Here is a 15646-nt window from a genome sequence, read left to right on the forward strand (position 1 = left end):
ATAACTCAGGTCTTCAAGTCCTGGCAACGTTCTTGTAAATCTTCTTTGTACTCTTTCCAGCTTAATGATGTCTTTCCTATAACACGGTGACCAAAACTGTACACAATACTCCAGGTGCAGCCTCATAGATAGACGGATCTCTGTGGAAGTAGTTGGAAGAACCACCATAGCGTCCCTCTTTCATGCTTGAAATTTACCTGTCTCGGAGCATGGGCGTTAACACCATGGGAACATGAGTGGAAGTGTGGTGTTCCAACTTTGCCAGCTCGCTGGAAGCCCAAAATGTTCCTTACCTATACAGTTGCTCCATACTGATTACTGGCAGGCTGCAAGCAGAGGATGTAATTGAATGGTAGAATCTCACAATCCATCTCTAATGAGTGTTCTTGAGGCATAAGCTGATGAGGTGTGGGGCTTGATACACTTTGTACTTGGCCCCTCAACTTCATGGCAACCACAGCTGGTGAATCGCATGCGGTGCATTTTATTTCAATGTGATCATGGACCATAATGATCATGGTTTTACTTTTCATGGTGTATTATTGTTTTAAATCAATTAATAGTATTTTGTGCGCTTTTAAATACATGTATTTAAATTTTTAAATTATAATTCTATTTCTTTATTCTTTTTCAACTGTTTCCCAATGTCCTTGATCATCAAAGACATAGAACATAGAACATTACAGCACAGTACAGGCCCTTCGGCCCACAATGTTGTGCCGACATTTTATCCTGCTCTAATATCTATCTAACCCTTCCCTCCCACATAGCTCCCTATTTTTCTACCATTCATGTGTCTATCTAAGAGTCTCTTAAATGCCCCTGATGTATCTGCCCCCACAACCTCTGCAGGCAGTGCGTTCCACGCACCCACCACTCTCTGTGTAAAAAATTTACCCCTGACATCCCCCTTATACCTTCCTCCAATCACCTTAAAATTATGTCCCCTCGTGTTAGCCTTTGTCACCCTGGGAAAAAGTCTCTGACTGTCCACTCGATCTATGCCTCTTATCATCTTGTACACCTCGATCAAGTAACCTCTCATCCTCCTTCTCTCCAAAGAGAAAAGCCCCAGCTCGCTCAACCTATCCTCATAAGACATGCTCTCCAATCCAGGCAACATCCTGGTAAATCTCCTCTGCACCCTCTCTAAAGCTTCCACATCCTTTCTATAATGAGGTGACCAGAACTGAAAGACATATGGAAATGGTGGAAAAGGTCTTTGACAGCAGAGGCTGCCAGAAGGCTATCGGGGCATTCTATGGGGATAGCTGTAATCCCCATTGGATGCAGCCCGACTGCCACTTGTGGCCTCCTGTGCCTACAGGCAGGGCTGAGGTGGTGCCATCAGCAGTGCATGGGGTGCTGCGTGGTTGCAAATATCCAGTGTGGACCCGAAGTTGGTATTGGCAGTGACGGCAAGGCACGGGCCAAGATCAGCAGGCTGCGACAGTGGTGCAACTGGTAGAGCCGCTGCCTCGCAGCCTCAGAGACCCGGGTTCGATCCTTACCTCGGGCACTGTCTGTGTGTGTGGAGTTTGCACGTTCTCCCTGTGACTGTATGGGTTTCCCCCGGGTGCTCTGGTTTCTTGCCACATTCCAAAGATGTGCGGGTTGGTGGGTTAATCGGCCGCTGTAAATTGCCCCTGGTGTGTAGGTGAGTGGTAGAATCTGGGGGAGTTGTTGGGAATGTGGGGAGAATAAAATGGGATCAGTATAAATGGGTGTTTGATGGTCGGTGTGAACTTGGTGGGCCGAAGGGCCTGTTTCTGTGCTGCTTGAGCCTATAAGTCTATGAGCACAATCTGGCCCATTAATACACCATGCAGTGTATGGGCCAGGTTTTCCTGTGGTGGGACGTTTAACTGCACCTACAATTAGACTTGCCCCTGCAAGGAAGCTAAGAACAACTTTGCCAATGAAATAGCTGAAAGTTTCAGGTGATAATGTGCAGCTTAAGGAACAAGGTATCCGGCAGCTGAATGAACAGGACAAAAAACAAGGTATCCCCACAACCAGTGAGACTGAAAGATTGGAAAACAAACAGCGGAATGAGTGAGAAGAAGAGTGAATTTGGGGTTAAGTCAGTTACAGAAAGAGAAGTAAAAATAAGAGGAATTACATTGAGAGGGAAAAAAAAACAGAATTGGAAAAAAATTACATTTAAAATCTGACATTTTTAGACTCTTAAAAATTCACAACCTGAAGGATTGAGAAAATGCTGGGAACACAGCAGGTCAGACAGCATCCGTGGAAAGAGAAACAGAGTTAAAGTTTCAGGTTGGTGCCCTTCATCAGAACTGCTGAGGTGTTTCCAGCATTTTCTGTTCTTTATTTCTGATTTCCAGCATCTGCAGTAAAGGATTGAGACTACACATAGTTCATATTTAGTGCCAGAGGCTAACTGGCAGTAATTAATGACTGTTAAAAAGAATACTTGTGCTACTTAATAGCTGAGCCAGGTGCAGAGCCATCTACAATGCAAAAGCAGTAACTCAATACGCACCAATAACAAGATTGTCAGTGGAATACAACTTTCACGAGTCAGAAGGCAGCATCTGCCCTTCACCTAAAGTTACAGCTCATTTGCAAGTAAATAATATTTGTCACTATTAGTCCCAGCTTTATTTTGGCCCATGATCACTGCAATCACAGAAGCACGTTCTGTTAAATGTTATATATCACAGCGAATTACAAACATTGAAATGATGGAAGTAAAAGCCGTGGCCCAAAGTGGACAAATGTAATTACTCTTGCATTAGCCAAGGACAGTGTCATCTGCATAATAAAAGATCATGCACCTGAAACGTTAACTGTTTCTCTCTCCACTGATGCTGCCTGACCTGCCGAGTGTTTCCAGCATCTTCTGTTTTATTTTGGATTTTCATAAACTTCTGCTTCCCCTGGACCTTGCTTTTATAAAGCTTCCTGTTGAATAATCACCATGGTGTCCTTTGCAAAGAGAGCAAGGAACTTCATGTGCTACAAGCTAACCCCTGCTTTGTTCAAGTTGAAATTTTGCAAAAGACTGTACAAGAATTTATATATTTCTATCCATATTAAAATGAAATGCAAAGTATCTTTCTTATCAAAGTAAGAAAAGCAGTGTAGGCATTTTTGCTACTACCAGTTAAAACCATTGATAGCATCAATGTGCTCCATTTCCATTGGCTAAAATTTGGAACACAATGTTACTGTGAAGCTATTGAGGCAATACCAGCTGTCACTTGCAACCTTCTTGGCTAGCTTTTCTGCTTAATGTCAGATAATTAGTTGTCAGGTTCCTGTATGCAGGTCACCAAAGCTCCCCGAGTAAAGTCATTCATCACGAGTATACTCAAAGTTTTGTAGGTAAATGCAGCAGCTAAGTTGTGCAGAGCAAATTCTTGCAAATAGTTATGGGATAGATGGTGAGTTAACCTGCATCGGTGGCATTGGTTGCAGGGAAAAAAATCACCACTGTATCAAGAGCTTGTCTCAGTTCTCCTTTGATTTTACATTAACATATATGGGCAGAGGGGGCTTGGTTTACCACCTTATGGAAAGAAGCTACATTTGACAGTGCAATGGTCCCCCAGTATGGCTCTGAAGTGTCAGTCGAGGTTACTAGCTGAAACCTCGAAAGTAAGGCTTGTGTTAGCAACATTACAGCTGAAATAACTTTTATATCTATATGTAACAACGCAGCACAATTGATTGATGTTCCCTGTTCACCTCCACGTTGTTCTTCAAACTGAGTGCTTTTCCCGTACTTCCCTCTCAGCAGTAGATACATCTTGCCAATTATAATTCACTCACATGACCAGCAGTAACCTCTCGTACCTTACGAGGTAGAATCATAAAGCAAGAAACTGCAGATGGCGGAAATCTGGAATAAAAACAAGCGCTGGAAATCCTCAGCAGATCATTGCTCTGAAATATTTATTGTTTCTCTCCCCATAGACGCTGCCTGACCGGCTGAGTATTTCAAGCACTTCCTGTTGTTATTTCAGTTTTTTGTGATAAGTTGCTCCCTCCAAGGGAACTTCAGTTTGCGCACACCGCAGTGAATTGAAACACTGAGTCTTACTTATAGTGTTTATTTGTGTGTTAGGATGCTTAATGGGCCGTTGAGCAGCATTACTGCAGCTGCATTCTGGCTAGGTGCTCAATTGTGCATGACAGAAGTCCTTCAAGAAGGTTCACCAAGTCACACATCACAAGTGTGCCAAAAACAACAAATGCTTGTGTCAAGTAATCCATGATCAGTGCACCAGGGATAAATTAATCTCTAGCCTTTGTTAACAGGCCTCTCCCTAACGCAGAAAGGTAGAAACCTTTGTTTGGCACTGAGCACTCCAACTTCTCTGCTTTTTTGGAATCCTTTTGCAACATGCTGCAGCTTATTCCTACAGCCTTGTTCAGTTCTTCATCTGTATCACAGGACACAATTAATTTACTGAGGATTGAAACTTATTCTGTTACTCTTCTCATGAAGCAGAGAGGGAAGGATTAGTTGCATAGGGGACTAGGATCTCATTGCAGATGGTGAAAAACAGATAAATGGACCAGATGCACAGGCGAATAGGATGCATGTCGGGGCAGTCATGATTATGGAATCCCCATGACCGAGAAGATTAGGACTATAGTAATACCTCTCAGCATCTCGGCTGCAACCTATGAAATCCATTAGCGCATACTGGTAAAAGAGTTCCACTGAACTATTAAACTCGTCTTTTCAGATCTGGCGAGACCAGATATATTTTACTACTATTCTTTGCATATAATGAAGAGTTAGAGTTAATACAAGCAAAGGACCTTAGTTACAACAAAACCATTGAGCCTGAAGCCTTTATTTCTCTTCCAATTGCAATAGGCATTACCTGGCTCCAAAACTTGCCAGAGTAACGTCACTAAAATTGGCAAGGATTTCTCAGCGGCGCTTCCCATACCTGTAACCTGTACCATCAGGACAGTGAAGAAGGTGATGTTCCTAGTGGCTGCATAGGAACATCACTCCCTTCAAGTATAATTGCCATCCTTGGGTCAAAATCAACAGGAGACGCCTATAATCTGTTTGAAGATGGTCACTGCCCAGCAGTTGTGTTGCATAACTGTTACTTACTACGTTTATTAGCCCAGACCTGAAGGTTGTCCAGGTCTTACTTTATGTAGGCATGGGCTGCTTCATTTTCTGAAGATTTGCGAATGGAATTGCGCATTGTGCAATCATCAGCGAACATCCCCACTAATGACTTGACAAAGGGAAGGTCCATCAAAATGTCCCTTTAGATACCGAGTTTTTGTCACTGGACAATCTCCATAATTAGCACAGATAAAAGCAATGACCCTTTTCAGCTGCTGATTTTGCTATCTGTAAGGTAGTCAAATATAATTCTTATAATTAAATCGCCTACTGGCGGTATCAGGCAAATTCCAGTCTCTGCCACTTACAGGCATATATGCCATCATGTGGAAGATCATCAAAGAGGGATATTTAACTAAAAGCAAGATGAACGGAGGGGTGCCACAATCAAAGTACCTGCATCAACAAAAGCCGTTCCTTTTTCTCAAGACTTAATGCGTGCTCCGTGAAATAAAATGGGACACAAAAGCCCAGAAACATTTTGAAAAAGCAGTTAAATCTTTCTTTTTTATTGTTGTAAAAGTAAATCATTTGCATGCACATATATAAAATAAACAATACACAGTCAGTCAACATAGCTCACCTTTTATTTCATGAGTGATAATCTTTGTTAAGGCCGTAGCATCAAAGTAAATTTAATGAAATTATTAAATTTAATGAAGTAAAACTAAATTTTACTTTAATTTTAATAACATTAGTATTTTAAAAATTGCCATTGCCTTTGTTGTCCATATCAGAACCATGAGGAATACGGCACAGAATGAGGCTATTCAGCGCATCGTACCTGTCCTGGCTCTTCGTTGGAGTAATCTAAATCTAACCCACTGATCTGCACTTTCACCAAAGCCCCAGGACTTCCTTTTGTTTCAAGGTTTTTCCTTAAAAGGTACTCCCCGCCAAGGGCACAGAGGATTTCAGCACTGTGCTCAATGCTGCTTAGATAAAGGGCTGGAAGGTGGTGTCATGTGAATGGAGACAAGTTAGTTTTCCTTCCATAACCCCCATGATAAAACACCACTTGGTCAACTCCAGTAAACTTGTGGGAGGTCTCGATTTTATACCCAATCAAAAGGTTGGAACCAAAAATCCAACACAGTTGAACTTCAATTAGAAATATGAAGTCATTCAGCCCCTCGAGACTGCTCCACATTCCACTATCTAATTCCACCTTGCTGCACTACCACAATTTCCCCTCATCCCTCTTGCATTCAAGCATCCTTAATCTTAGTTTTGAATATAAATGTCTGAGCATTCACAGCCTTCTGGGGTAGAGAGTTCAAAAGATTCACCGCCATTTAAGTCAAACAATAGAAGACTTACCCCTTATCCTGAGCCTGCAACCCCAAGATCTGGACTCCCCAACAAGCCTCCTGCATCTACCCTATTAAACCTGGAAGAGTGTTATTTTGTTTCAATAAGTTATTCTAAATTCTAAGAAATATACACATAATCTACTCAGCCTGTCCTCATAGAACAATATCCTATCCCAGGAATCAGTCTGGTGACTCTTTGCTAAACTCTCTCCTAAAGCAAGTACAAGGAAGACACCAAAACTGTATCCATTATTCCAGATTTATAAGTGGGACGCTCTCTGCTCCTAGGTTAATCTGTTATAAGGTAAAGAGAGCCCAAGTAAACACAAGTAAAGCTCGGGGGAGTCTGAATGATCTGAATGCCTTGATGATTAGCCAGAAGATTTGCTCTCATATTGTCTGCTGTGTATTATCCTTTGCACAATAAATAACTATCACATGTGGAAGAGTTAATCAAAAACAGAGACAGAAAGATTAAACACCAATTAGAGTGAGTCTTGTCATTATACAAGCACCTAATGTCTTTCTATTAAAATTTCCATCTCCTACTTTCACAAGAGTTAACCCGTTTATTTCACACGTGCTAGTGCCTCCATTATAACAGTAAGGAGGAGGAACGCAATAAGAAAAGGTGAGGCAGTTGTGTGAAGATATCACGTAGCAATTTCCAGGTTGATGCAGAAGGCACCTGGATTCCTATCCTCAAAAATCATAATAATCAATGAAGGTCAGCAGAGCCAATATACACCTGCTGCACTGGGTCGCCATAATCAGACATTAACCCATTCTTATCAAAAAAAAAGCAACCGTTTAAACAAGCAGCAACAATTGATAATCTTACATTCTCTATATGAAAAAGCATAGAAACATAAAACTGTACATTTTCATTGCATGGAACTATTTGAGTACCACACTTATCAGCACTGCTAGTCAGTTCCACTCGATTATATTGTTACATTGCTGTTTCTCTTAAATGGTTAATATTTTGAAATCCCATCATCATTATATTATCCAGCATGTCATTATTGTGTTTAATATGGATTTCTGGAAAAATTACTGATACAAACATGGAAACTGGTAAACTCTACTGAGTAATTTTTGTCAGTTGGTACCAGGACCAGAGGTCTAATTACCTTCTAATGCTCTACAGAATCGGATGGTTATTATGACAGTGCCTGGTCTCACTATTGGGAGCAGGAGTGGATAGGTCGATGTGGGTGAAAAGTTAGTGAAACCAGTGCAATAGTAAGCAGCAGCCAAATATTACACAGAAAGAGTTACTGATTCAAAGAAAAATGACTGTATTGCAAAATAAAACTGAGTGTTCAGGGGAATGTACTCCTAGCATTTGTGGGGGTGGCTGTTCTATCTGCCTCATCCACAGTCTTGTCCAGGCCTGAGTGCCAATGGAGGAGGAGCACATAGTCTTTGCATCTGCACTTCAGACCTTCTGCTACCAATGGACGGCACAAGAAACTAGAGGACGGAGTAGGTATTGGGGATAATACTTCATTATTTAGAAGTTTCTGTTGTTTTACTGTTTACTTTCTTATTTAGTCTGTCACTCTAAAGAAGCAGCTCTTTTTCTTGGTTTAGGTTAGGTGATACTTCCAGTGCCTCCTTCTTGCATGATGTGCTTTCCTGGATCGTGCCCACGACCACATTGTCATGCCGTTCTCATCTTCCCCAACACAGCCACCTTCCCCCGTTCCTCAAAGCTCTTCCACAATTCTTTGTGGTTTTTGATTCTGCAATTATTTGCAGGAGCTTGAAGTTTGGCACCAAAACAGTGGGTACTAAAGGAGATTGCAAGGCTGGTAACTTCTGCTCTGTGGCTCAAGGGAGACCTGGTGCAGGGGGCGAAAGACTCCTCTGCGTGCATTTTTCCCTTTGCTGCCTTGCATTGCTTTTTGCCTTTGCTGCACTGCGCCAAAGAAGCAAAGAAAATGCAAGACTGTACAATGCCATTGACTGGCATGGAATCCAATTGTTAGCTGCCATTTTCCTTTGTGCTTTTGCGCTGCTATCCCTTTGGGAAATACTGCTTTGAAATGGCGCTCAATTGCTTTTTGAGCCGAAACATTGGCAAATAACTAGTACTTGGAATCATCAAGAGAATGAAGGCCGAGAGGACCTAAAAGGCCTTGTGCTACAAGGGATGAAATGCTGTTGCAAAAATCAGGAGCTGTAGGCCAATCTGATGACAGACAGGAGTTACTGCCTGTGGTCCTTACATTGGGAATGATCATGAAAATCATTTTAGCTGCTCTGCATCAACAGTAGGAACTGCAAGCATCGAGAAAGTCACTTCATGGAGGCACTGCCTCAGAACCCTGCCAGATTAAAAGCCAAAGGCCAGTACTACTTTCACAGCAATCACCTGCAGAGCAAAACCATTTGCCGATGTATTGCAAACTCCCTGGGGAATGAATGAACAGTTTAAGGGAAAATGACCTTTACCGTTAGGGCTCCAACTGAAATAGGAAATGGCTGTCAGTCTCAGCCACACCAGGACATTTCCTTCTGCAAAGTACTTTTGCCAATAGCCCCTTGAAATAAATTCTCTGACTGCGTTGGGAAAGGTACCAGCTTAAGATCATTCACTGGCAATTTGCCTCAGGCATGAGCTGACCTTGCAGTGTATAACACAAAGCAGAAATGGATGGTGACGAAGCTCAAGAAGAGTGTGAAATACCAGTGATCTCAAAGACCAACAAGCAGCAACCATAGATGACAGCTTTGAGTTAATAGCTTTCATTTCTTTGCAAAGCTTTTGTCCGACTGTTATTCGGTGTTGATATTTTAAAAAAACGATCTTTCTGCCTGTCTGCTCCTTGTGGTGAACTGCAACAAATGGGTCACTTTCCAAGAAAGGGTTGCATTTGGAAAAGCTGCCTCTATTGAAAATGCAGAAACAATTAATTTATGCCACACCTTAAGGTCAACAAAATATTGTGGCTTCATGCACCAGCTGAAATGAATCTGCAGTCCAAGCAGCACGAAGGTAACATTTTATTTTCAGAGGTAAATTCAAACTTAACAAGAATTTACCCCAATTTTTCAACCCAAGATAATTCACTTGAAGGTCTTTGCTTGTGCTGGGGTCTTGTCCTCTGCCACCTTGCCCATCTGGTCATTCTTCACACCTGAGTCCATGCAGTAAGTACCAGTGGACTGTTCGTCCATAGATGCATCAAAGTCAAGACCATCCCAAGTCAATTTTAGACACTGAGGCAAATTGAGGCCCCTATTACTAACAGCTGAACCTGCCTCCATTCTACATTTGGGAGAGTGTTTACTGAATTGACTAGAAGGGTGGCCATCTTTAGCAAGCGTTTTGTCTTGGGGGACAAAAATCAGTTCTGTCCATTCTAATTTGGTGGAACACTTCCTGTGTAATGTTTCAGAATGCAACATCCTCAGCTGGTGCTCCATCTCATCTGCACTTAAGAACTCGCTTAACTAGACAAAGTTCCCATCTACATTCTGCATCCTCCAAAGTGATTGAGGTCTGCAGTGCAAGGGTCAACTTTCAGAAGATTTCCAACAGGACTGGCAAACTACTAAACCTACAGTTGCATTTTTAAGGCTAAAGTGAGATTGCGCTTCAGTTAAAGTCCGCATTTAATCCCCGTGTGAAGAATGGAGCAGCCCTGTCATCATCAAAGACAATACATTATATTGGGGCAAAATGCCAACCAGTCAGAGAAAGAAATGAAAGAATTGTCATTAATGGGAATAAATTCCTTTTGGCGCTTATTCTCAGGCAATTTGCTGCATCAAAGTACAAGATTATCAGTCCAGCCACAGACCTTGATGAACATGGACTAAAACTTGACACATTTTAGGGTAACAAAAGTTTCATTATATCAAAGGCCAATAGTCAAGACAATAAATACATTTCAAATATGTTCTTATGATCATTATAACTTTATGAAAAGCCTTGGGTATAATGTACCAAAGTTTAAAATTCTCCATCAATGGCCCCATGCACCAATGGTTCAAGATCAAATGCCCAGTCACCCAATCCTGGACAAAAAACATCACCTTCCCCAATGGGAATGGAAGCCCAAGTCAATGAGGCCTTCAATGATCCAGACAGTTGCCAGTGAGCAGTTAATAAACAACATTCTCATGAGGTCTGAGATTGGGGAATGTTGTTGGTGGTGGCAGTGGGTGGATGTGGGTCCTTCCTCCCTGCTTCACAGCTCAGGAGTCAAGTGGGGGGATGGAAATATTAATACATGGCTGGGAAGATTGGGAGAGGTAGGAAATGTAATTATTTTTCATGGGAATAGCATTATTCAGTTAAGAGAAACAGGCTATCAAATATTGATTAGTCAATAATTTAAGATCATTAGCTCTTTATTTACCAAATGCTGTGCCATTTAAATTATCCAGATGTGACCGCAATATTCCAGTATAAATTCTTAGTTTTGGTATGAGAATAGACACAGGTCTACTTTATGGTTAACAGAAGTTGTTCTTTGTGCCAAAGTACAGGTTGCAGCAGCTCAATTTATTCAGCAAGGACTGTGAATGTCGACACCCATTCCATATCTCCATTCATTGTCTATTTAGAAATGTTTCAAAATCATTTTCATGGGGCAAGATTTGAATAATCTGAATATTTACACAGTTACTGCTTTGTAGGTTGGAAACACACTGGAAAATGGCAGGATAATGAAATGTGTGTGAAAGGACTCCTACCAAATCCACTTTAAAAGCGTTCTTGGACAAATTTTTTTAACATTCAGAAGTTTTCTCATACTTAATGTATTTAACTCAATAACCATCCATAGCCACCTTGGCTGCTTGGATTTAGTTCAAAGACAATAAACCAGTCATAATCAAAAGATTAATTATAGGTGAGGCTTGTGGCCATTCAAATCCCTTTCTCTATGGCTGATTTCCACTTTATCTTCCAGCTATTCTCTGCCCCACCCCTACCCCCCGACCTTACTTATCATCTCTTCCTGATTGTTTCTCAATTCCACCCCCTTTCTCCCTCCATAATTTCACTAATGCATGTTTTGGGAACTACAAGACAAAAATATTACTTTAACTGTATCCAATTCACTAATATCCCTTAATGCATCATCCCTTCTTAATTTATGTTTTAAATACCTTCAATCTCACTGCATTGCATACTCTTTTAAAAGGTTTTTGGCAGTACTTACTTGAGGTAAATTGGGGCCAGTGTGGTCCTTGAATAGTTTCAGTTATCCAACTGAGGGGAATTTTTCAGATTTATTTTCTCCTAAAAGTGATTTCTTTGTACTTTTTGTTCTTCCAAAAGGGATGGAGGAGGAAGGGATTACGCAAAGTACTCTCAAGTGGGGTGAATAGCACAATACACACACACACACATATTGTGATGTACAAGGCACTTGAAGTTATGTGGCCCTTCTTTGTCATTGTTTGTAAGATAACAGTGGTTTGTGTGCTTGGTTAAAAGTTGGGAATTCACTGGCTCGCCTGGTTTTGTGAGGGACTCCTTAGTACTACAAAAGTTACAGGGCAGTTAAGGCAAGGATATCCCCACACAGTGCGTGTGCCTTGCTGTCTGCTCGCACACATTGTCCTCTACATATGTTAAAAGGAATCCCTTTGAAAATCCTTTCAAAACTGGTTGAGCAATTTTCTTCCAACTCAGAAAAGAGTGAAAGGTGCAAGCCAGCATTGCTTTGAAATAGAGTATCAGAGTTTCTTTTCAAAGCTGTGCTTTTTGTTTTCAAAAGAAAGTGCTTATTCTACAGGAAATCCTCCTACAGGTACTTTGGTAGACTGCATTATTGTCATAAGGCCTATTACAGTTCAAATCCCTAATACACAATGCATTTGCAAAACAAAGCATCAGCTTAATTCTCAAAGACTTTACAGTGCAGAAGAACATCTTAAAAACACCTCCAACATTAAGTTGCTTCCATAGAATGGTCCAGGATGATTTTGGTTTTCTACAGCCCTGCACCAATCCTTGTGCTTTTAAAGAACCGTTTGCCAGTCACAAGGTGTAACTTACCTTTCTGCATGTAAACCTGGCAAGAAAAAAACAGCTGGATAGAGTCAAGAGCTGGATTTCTTAATTAAAGTAGAGGTGTTCTCTAAAATGCCATCCACCAAAACAAACATTTGATGACAATCTTCCTTTAAGGCTGCAATAATAAATCCAGTTTCAGTCATGTTGTGTTACTATGGTTACCTCCAAAGCCCTGCCACTTCCTGTTGCAGTAGGCCACCCAAGTTGAGGACTATTCACAGTGTTCACTTTGACTAAGTTAAGCTTCCACTTGAGAAAATCCTCTGAAGAAAAATCTAAGAAGCCACCCTTTTGATAAGGATCAGATTTGCCCAGAGGAGTCTTCGCTGGTTGCCAAACAGATGTTGGGGTCACAAGTTTATACCTGGAACAAAAACAGTGTCAGATCCTTTCACAGAAAGCCTGATGGTCCATTACTGTGCAGAGCCATTCCCAAAAATAGGGGTACCATTCACAGTGGGGTGAAAGCCTAGAATGCCATTGGAATCTTCTGTCATCTAAAAAAGAAAATTGGACAGATGTTATCAGAGGCACTTGTATACACTTGCCTCCTACCTTGCCCCACTCTCTTCGGAAGGTTGCTCAGTGAGCAGGTCAAGTGGCATGAAAAAGAATTTGAATTCAGATACAAATGAATGCTTGCAATGCCTCACTCTTTCTCCATACCGCAGGAAACAGGCCAATTAGGGATGGTCAATGGATCAGCAAACTGTGGGCTTACATATATATTCAGGCCACTTTGTACTCTTTCAATTTCCGTATCTGGGAGGAATAAGGAGCCCTGCCTATTATCATTGACCAGAAGTATTATCAGTCATCTGGAGAGTAGTCATTGCAAACCTGGGAGAGGCATCCTGTCTCCTTCACTAGCTGCACCTCACAAATCTCCTTTCCTGACCCTTTGCTTTGAGGTGGCAGGAAGGATTTTACAGCTGTCAGTTACTCTTTGGTGCCTCATCACCTAGACATTCTACACATGATCCTTAACAACGTCCTTTCTATAGGTTTCCTCCAAAAGGAAAAGAACAAGACTATGTAGCTTTCTAATGGAGAAGAAATTAGTAACAACTTCCCTTTATATAATGCTCCTAATAGAGTGAAACATCCCAAGGAAGTTCACAGGAGATAGAAGAGGAGAAATTAGGCCAGGTGACCAAAAGCTGGGTCAAAGAACACCAGTTTCAGAAAGAAAGAGAGGTAGAGAGACGGAGAGGTTTAGGAAGGGAATTCCAAAGATTTTGTAGCCTTGGCAGCTGAAGGCATGGCCGCCAATGGTTGGGTGATTGAAATTGGGGGTGAGCAAGAGGCTGAAATTGGAGGAGAGCAGAGATCTCAGAGGGTTGTAGAGCTGGAGGGGATTACAGAGAGGGCAGGGGTGAGGTTTGGGTGGGAACTGAAAATAATGATGAGGGCTTTAAGACAGAGATATTGCCAAACTGAGGGCCAAAGTAGGTCAGGAGGCACAAGGGTGAAGTGCCAAGGATGAACAAGACAGTGTTGGAAGCAGGGGTCTGGATGAGTTTTTAAGAGTTCAGAAAATGGATTCCAACCAGGAGAGACTTAGAACAATCATGTCCAGTGAGAACAAAAGCATGGATGAGGGTTTCAGCGACAAATGAGCAGAGGCAGGGGTAGAGTTCTGTCAGGTTCCAGAGGTGGAAGTAGCCAGCCTTGGCATTGCAATGGATATATGACCAGAAGCTTATCTCAGGGTCATATACGACACCAACACTTTGGTCAATCTCAGACAACTGCCAGGGAGAGTGAGAGAGAATCAGAGTTAGCCAGCAGATGTTTGTGGTAGGGACTGAAGAACATGGCTTTGTTTTTTCCAACACATAGTTAGGAAATTTATGTTCATCCAGTGCTGGACATCCGACAAGTAGTCTGACAGTTTGGAGGCAGTGGAAGGGTGGAGGGAGGTGGTGGTGGGATAGACCGGGTGTTGCCAGCTTACATGTGGAAACCCAAAGGCGTGTTTTCAGGCGAAGTTGCTGAAAGGAGGGGGTGAAGGACAGATACGGGGGGGACACCAGAGGTAACAGTGGAGACACAGAAAGAGAAGCCATTGATGGCTATAACTTGCAAGAGGATGGTGCGCTCAATCACGTCAAAGGCTGAAAATTTATGTGATAATGATCAGATTTCCTGGTTATTACTATTTGTGGTGACTGGCTGTGTACAAATTGACTGTTGTGTTTCCTACATCAGTGACTACACTTGAAAAGTCCTTTATTGTTTAGGGCACTGTGAAAGGGAAGTGAAAGGCGCCATAGAAATGCAAGTCTTTCTTTCTTTTCCAAACTGAAATCACATTTGTAAAACACCCATTTGTGCTTGCACTTTGATTGCAATGTTTCTTTCAATTAAAATCAGCAACCAGCTGGGTATGTGGTAGCAAGCAAATAGTCGTGTCAGAGTATTGGACAAGTCCCCACAAGCGCTGAGGTATTAAGGTCAGGGTTTCTCCTCTCTCAGGCCCGTGAGGGAAAACACAAGACCTCCACAGCACGGTGAATTAAAAGGACTTAATATTGCCTTACCACATCTCTCAGAAATGTCTGGAAGCTCTTCACATGCAATTGGTTGCTATGAAGTTCAGTGCTTCTATTATGTAAACAAACTTGACAGCCACTTTGTGCAGAGTAAAATCAAACAAACAGCAACAAGGTCAATGGACAGTATGTCTGTTCTTGGCAAAGTAGAGCTTTCTCCAGAATAGGCAGACAAGTCTGAAAAACATCACCTCCAACAGTGCAGCACTCCCTCAGTATTGGGCAGAAGCTTGAGACTCAAGTTTGTAGACTGGGACTCAAACCCACAACCTTCTGACTCAGGGGACGAGAGTGGTTCCAGCTGAGCCACAGTTGAAACTCAGTATGAAATTCCTCTGTTATTTCAACAAAGCCATTAATCCATTTACAACTGGCTTTCATTAAATAGAGTTCCATGAAAATGATAGTGCATTCTGCCCAATAAGTCCCTTCTGGTGTTTATGCTCTACACTAGCCTCTTCATCTCCCCCCATCAATATAACCTCCTAATCCTAGTGACGTACTTATCCTCTCATAGGCAGCTTGATGGATTTTAAGAAGGAGCAGGAGTAGGCCATTCGGCCCTTGGAGCCTGTTCTGCCATTCAAAAGAATTGTGGCTGATCTTTGACCTC

The 15646-nt window shown here is 41.9% G+C and overlaps 1 protein-coding gene across 2 annotated transcripts in view; it reads right to left on the reverse strand.

Annotated features, from left to right (window-relative positions):
* Positions 1–5067: 5067 nt before the first annotated feature.
* LOC127567030 (aryl hydrocarbon receptor-like) overlaps positions 5068–15646 on the reverse strand; it is an 89833-nt gene continuing 79254 nt past the window's right edge. The window contains exon 11 of one of the 2 annotated variants that reach the window (XM_052009658.1): positions 5068–12975. In XM_052009658.1, the coding sequence (XP_051865618.1) occupies positions 12892–12975 (84 nt within the window). In that variant the 3' untranslated portion in view covers positions 5068–12891. The remainder of the gene's footprint in view (positions 12976–15646) is intronic. The other variant, XM_052009659.1, reaches the window with a different exon arrangement.

The sequence above is a fragment of the Pristis pectinata genome, chromosome X (genome assembly GCF_009764475.1).
Source record: "Pristis pectinata isolate sPriPec2 chromosome X, sPriPec2.1.pri, whole genome shotgun sequence".
Taxonomy (NCBI): Eukaryota; Metazoa; Chordata; class Chondrichthyes; order Rhinopristiformes; family Pristidae; genus Pristis; species Pristis pectinata.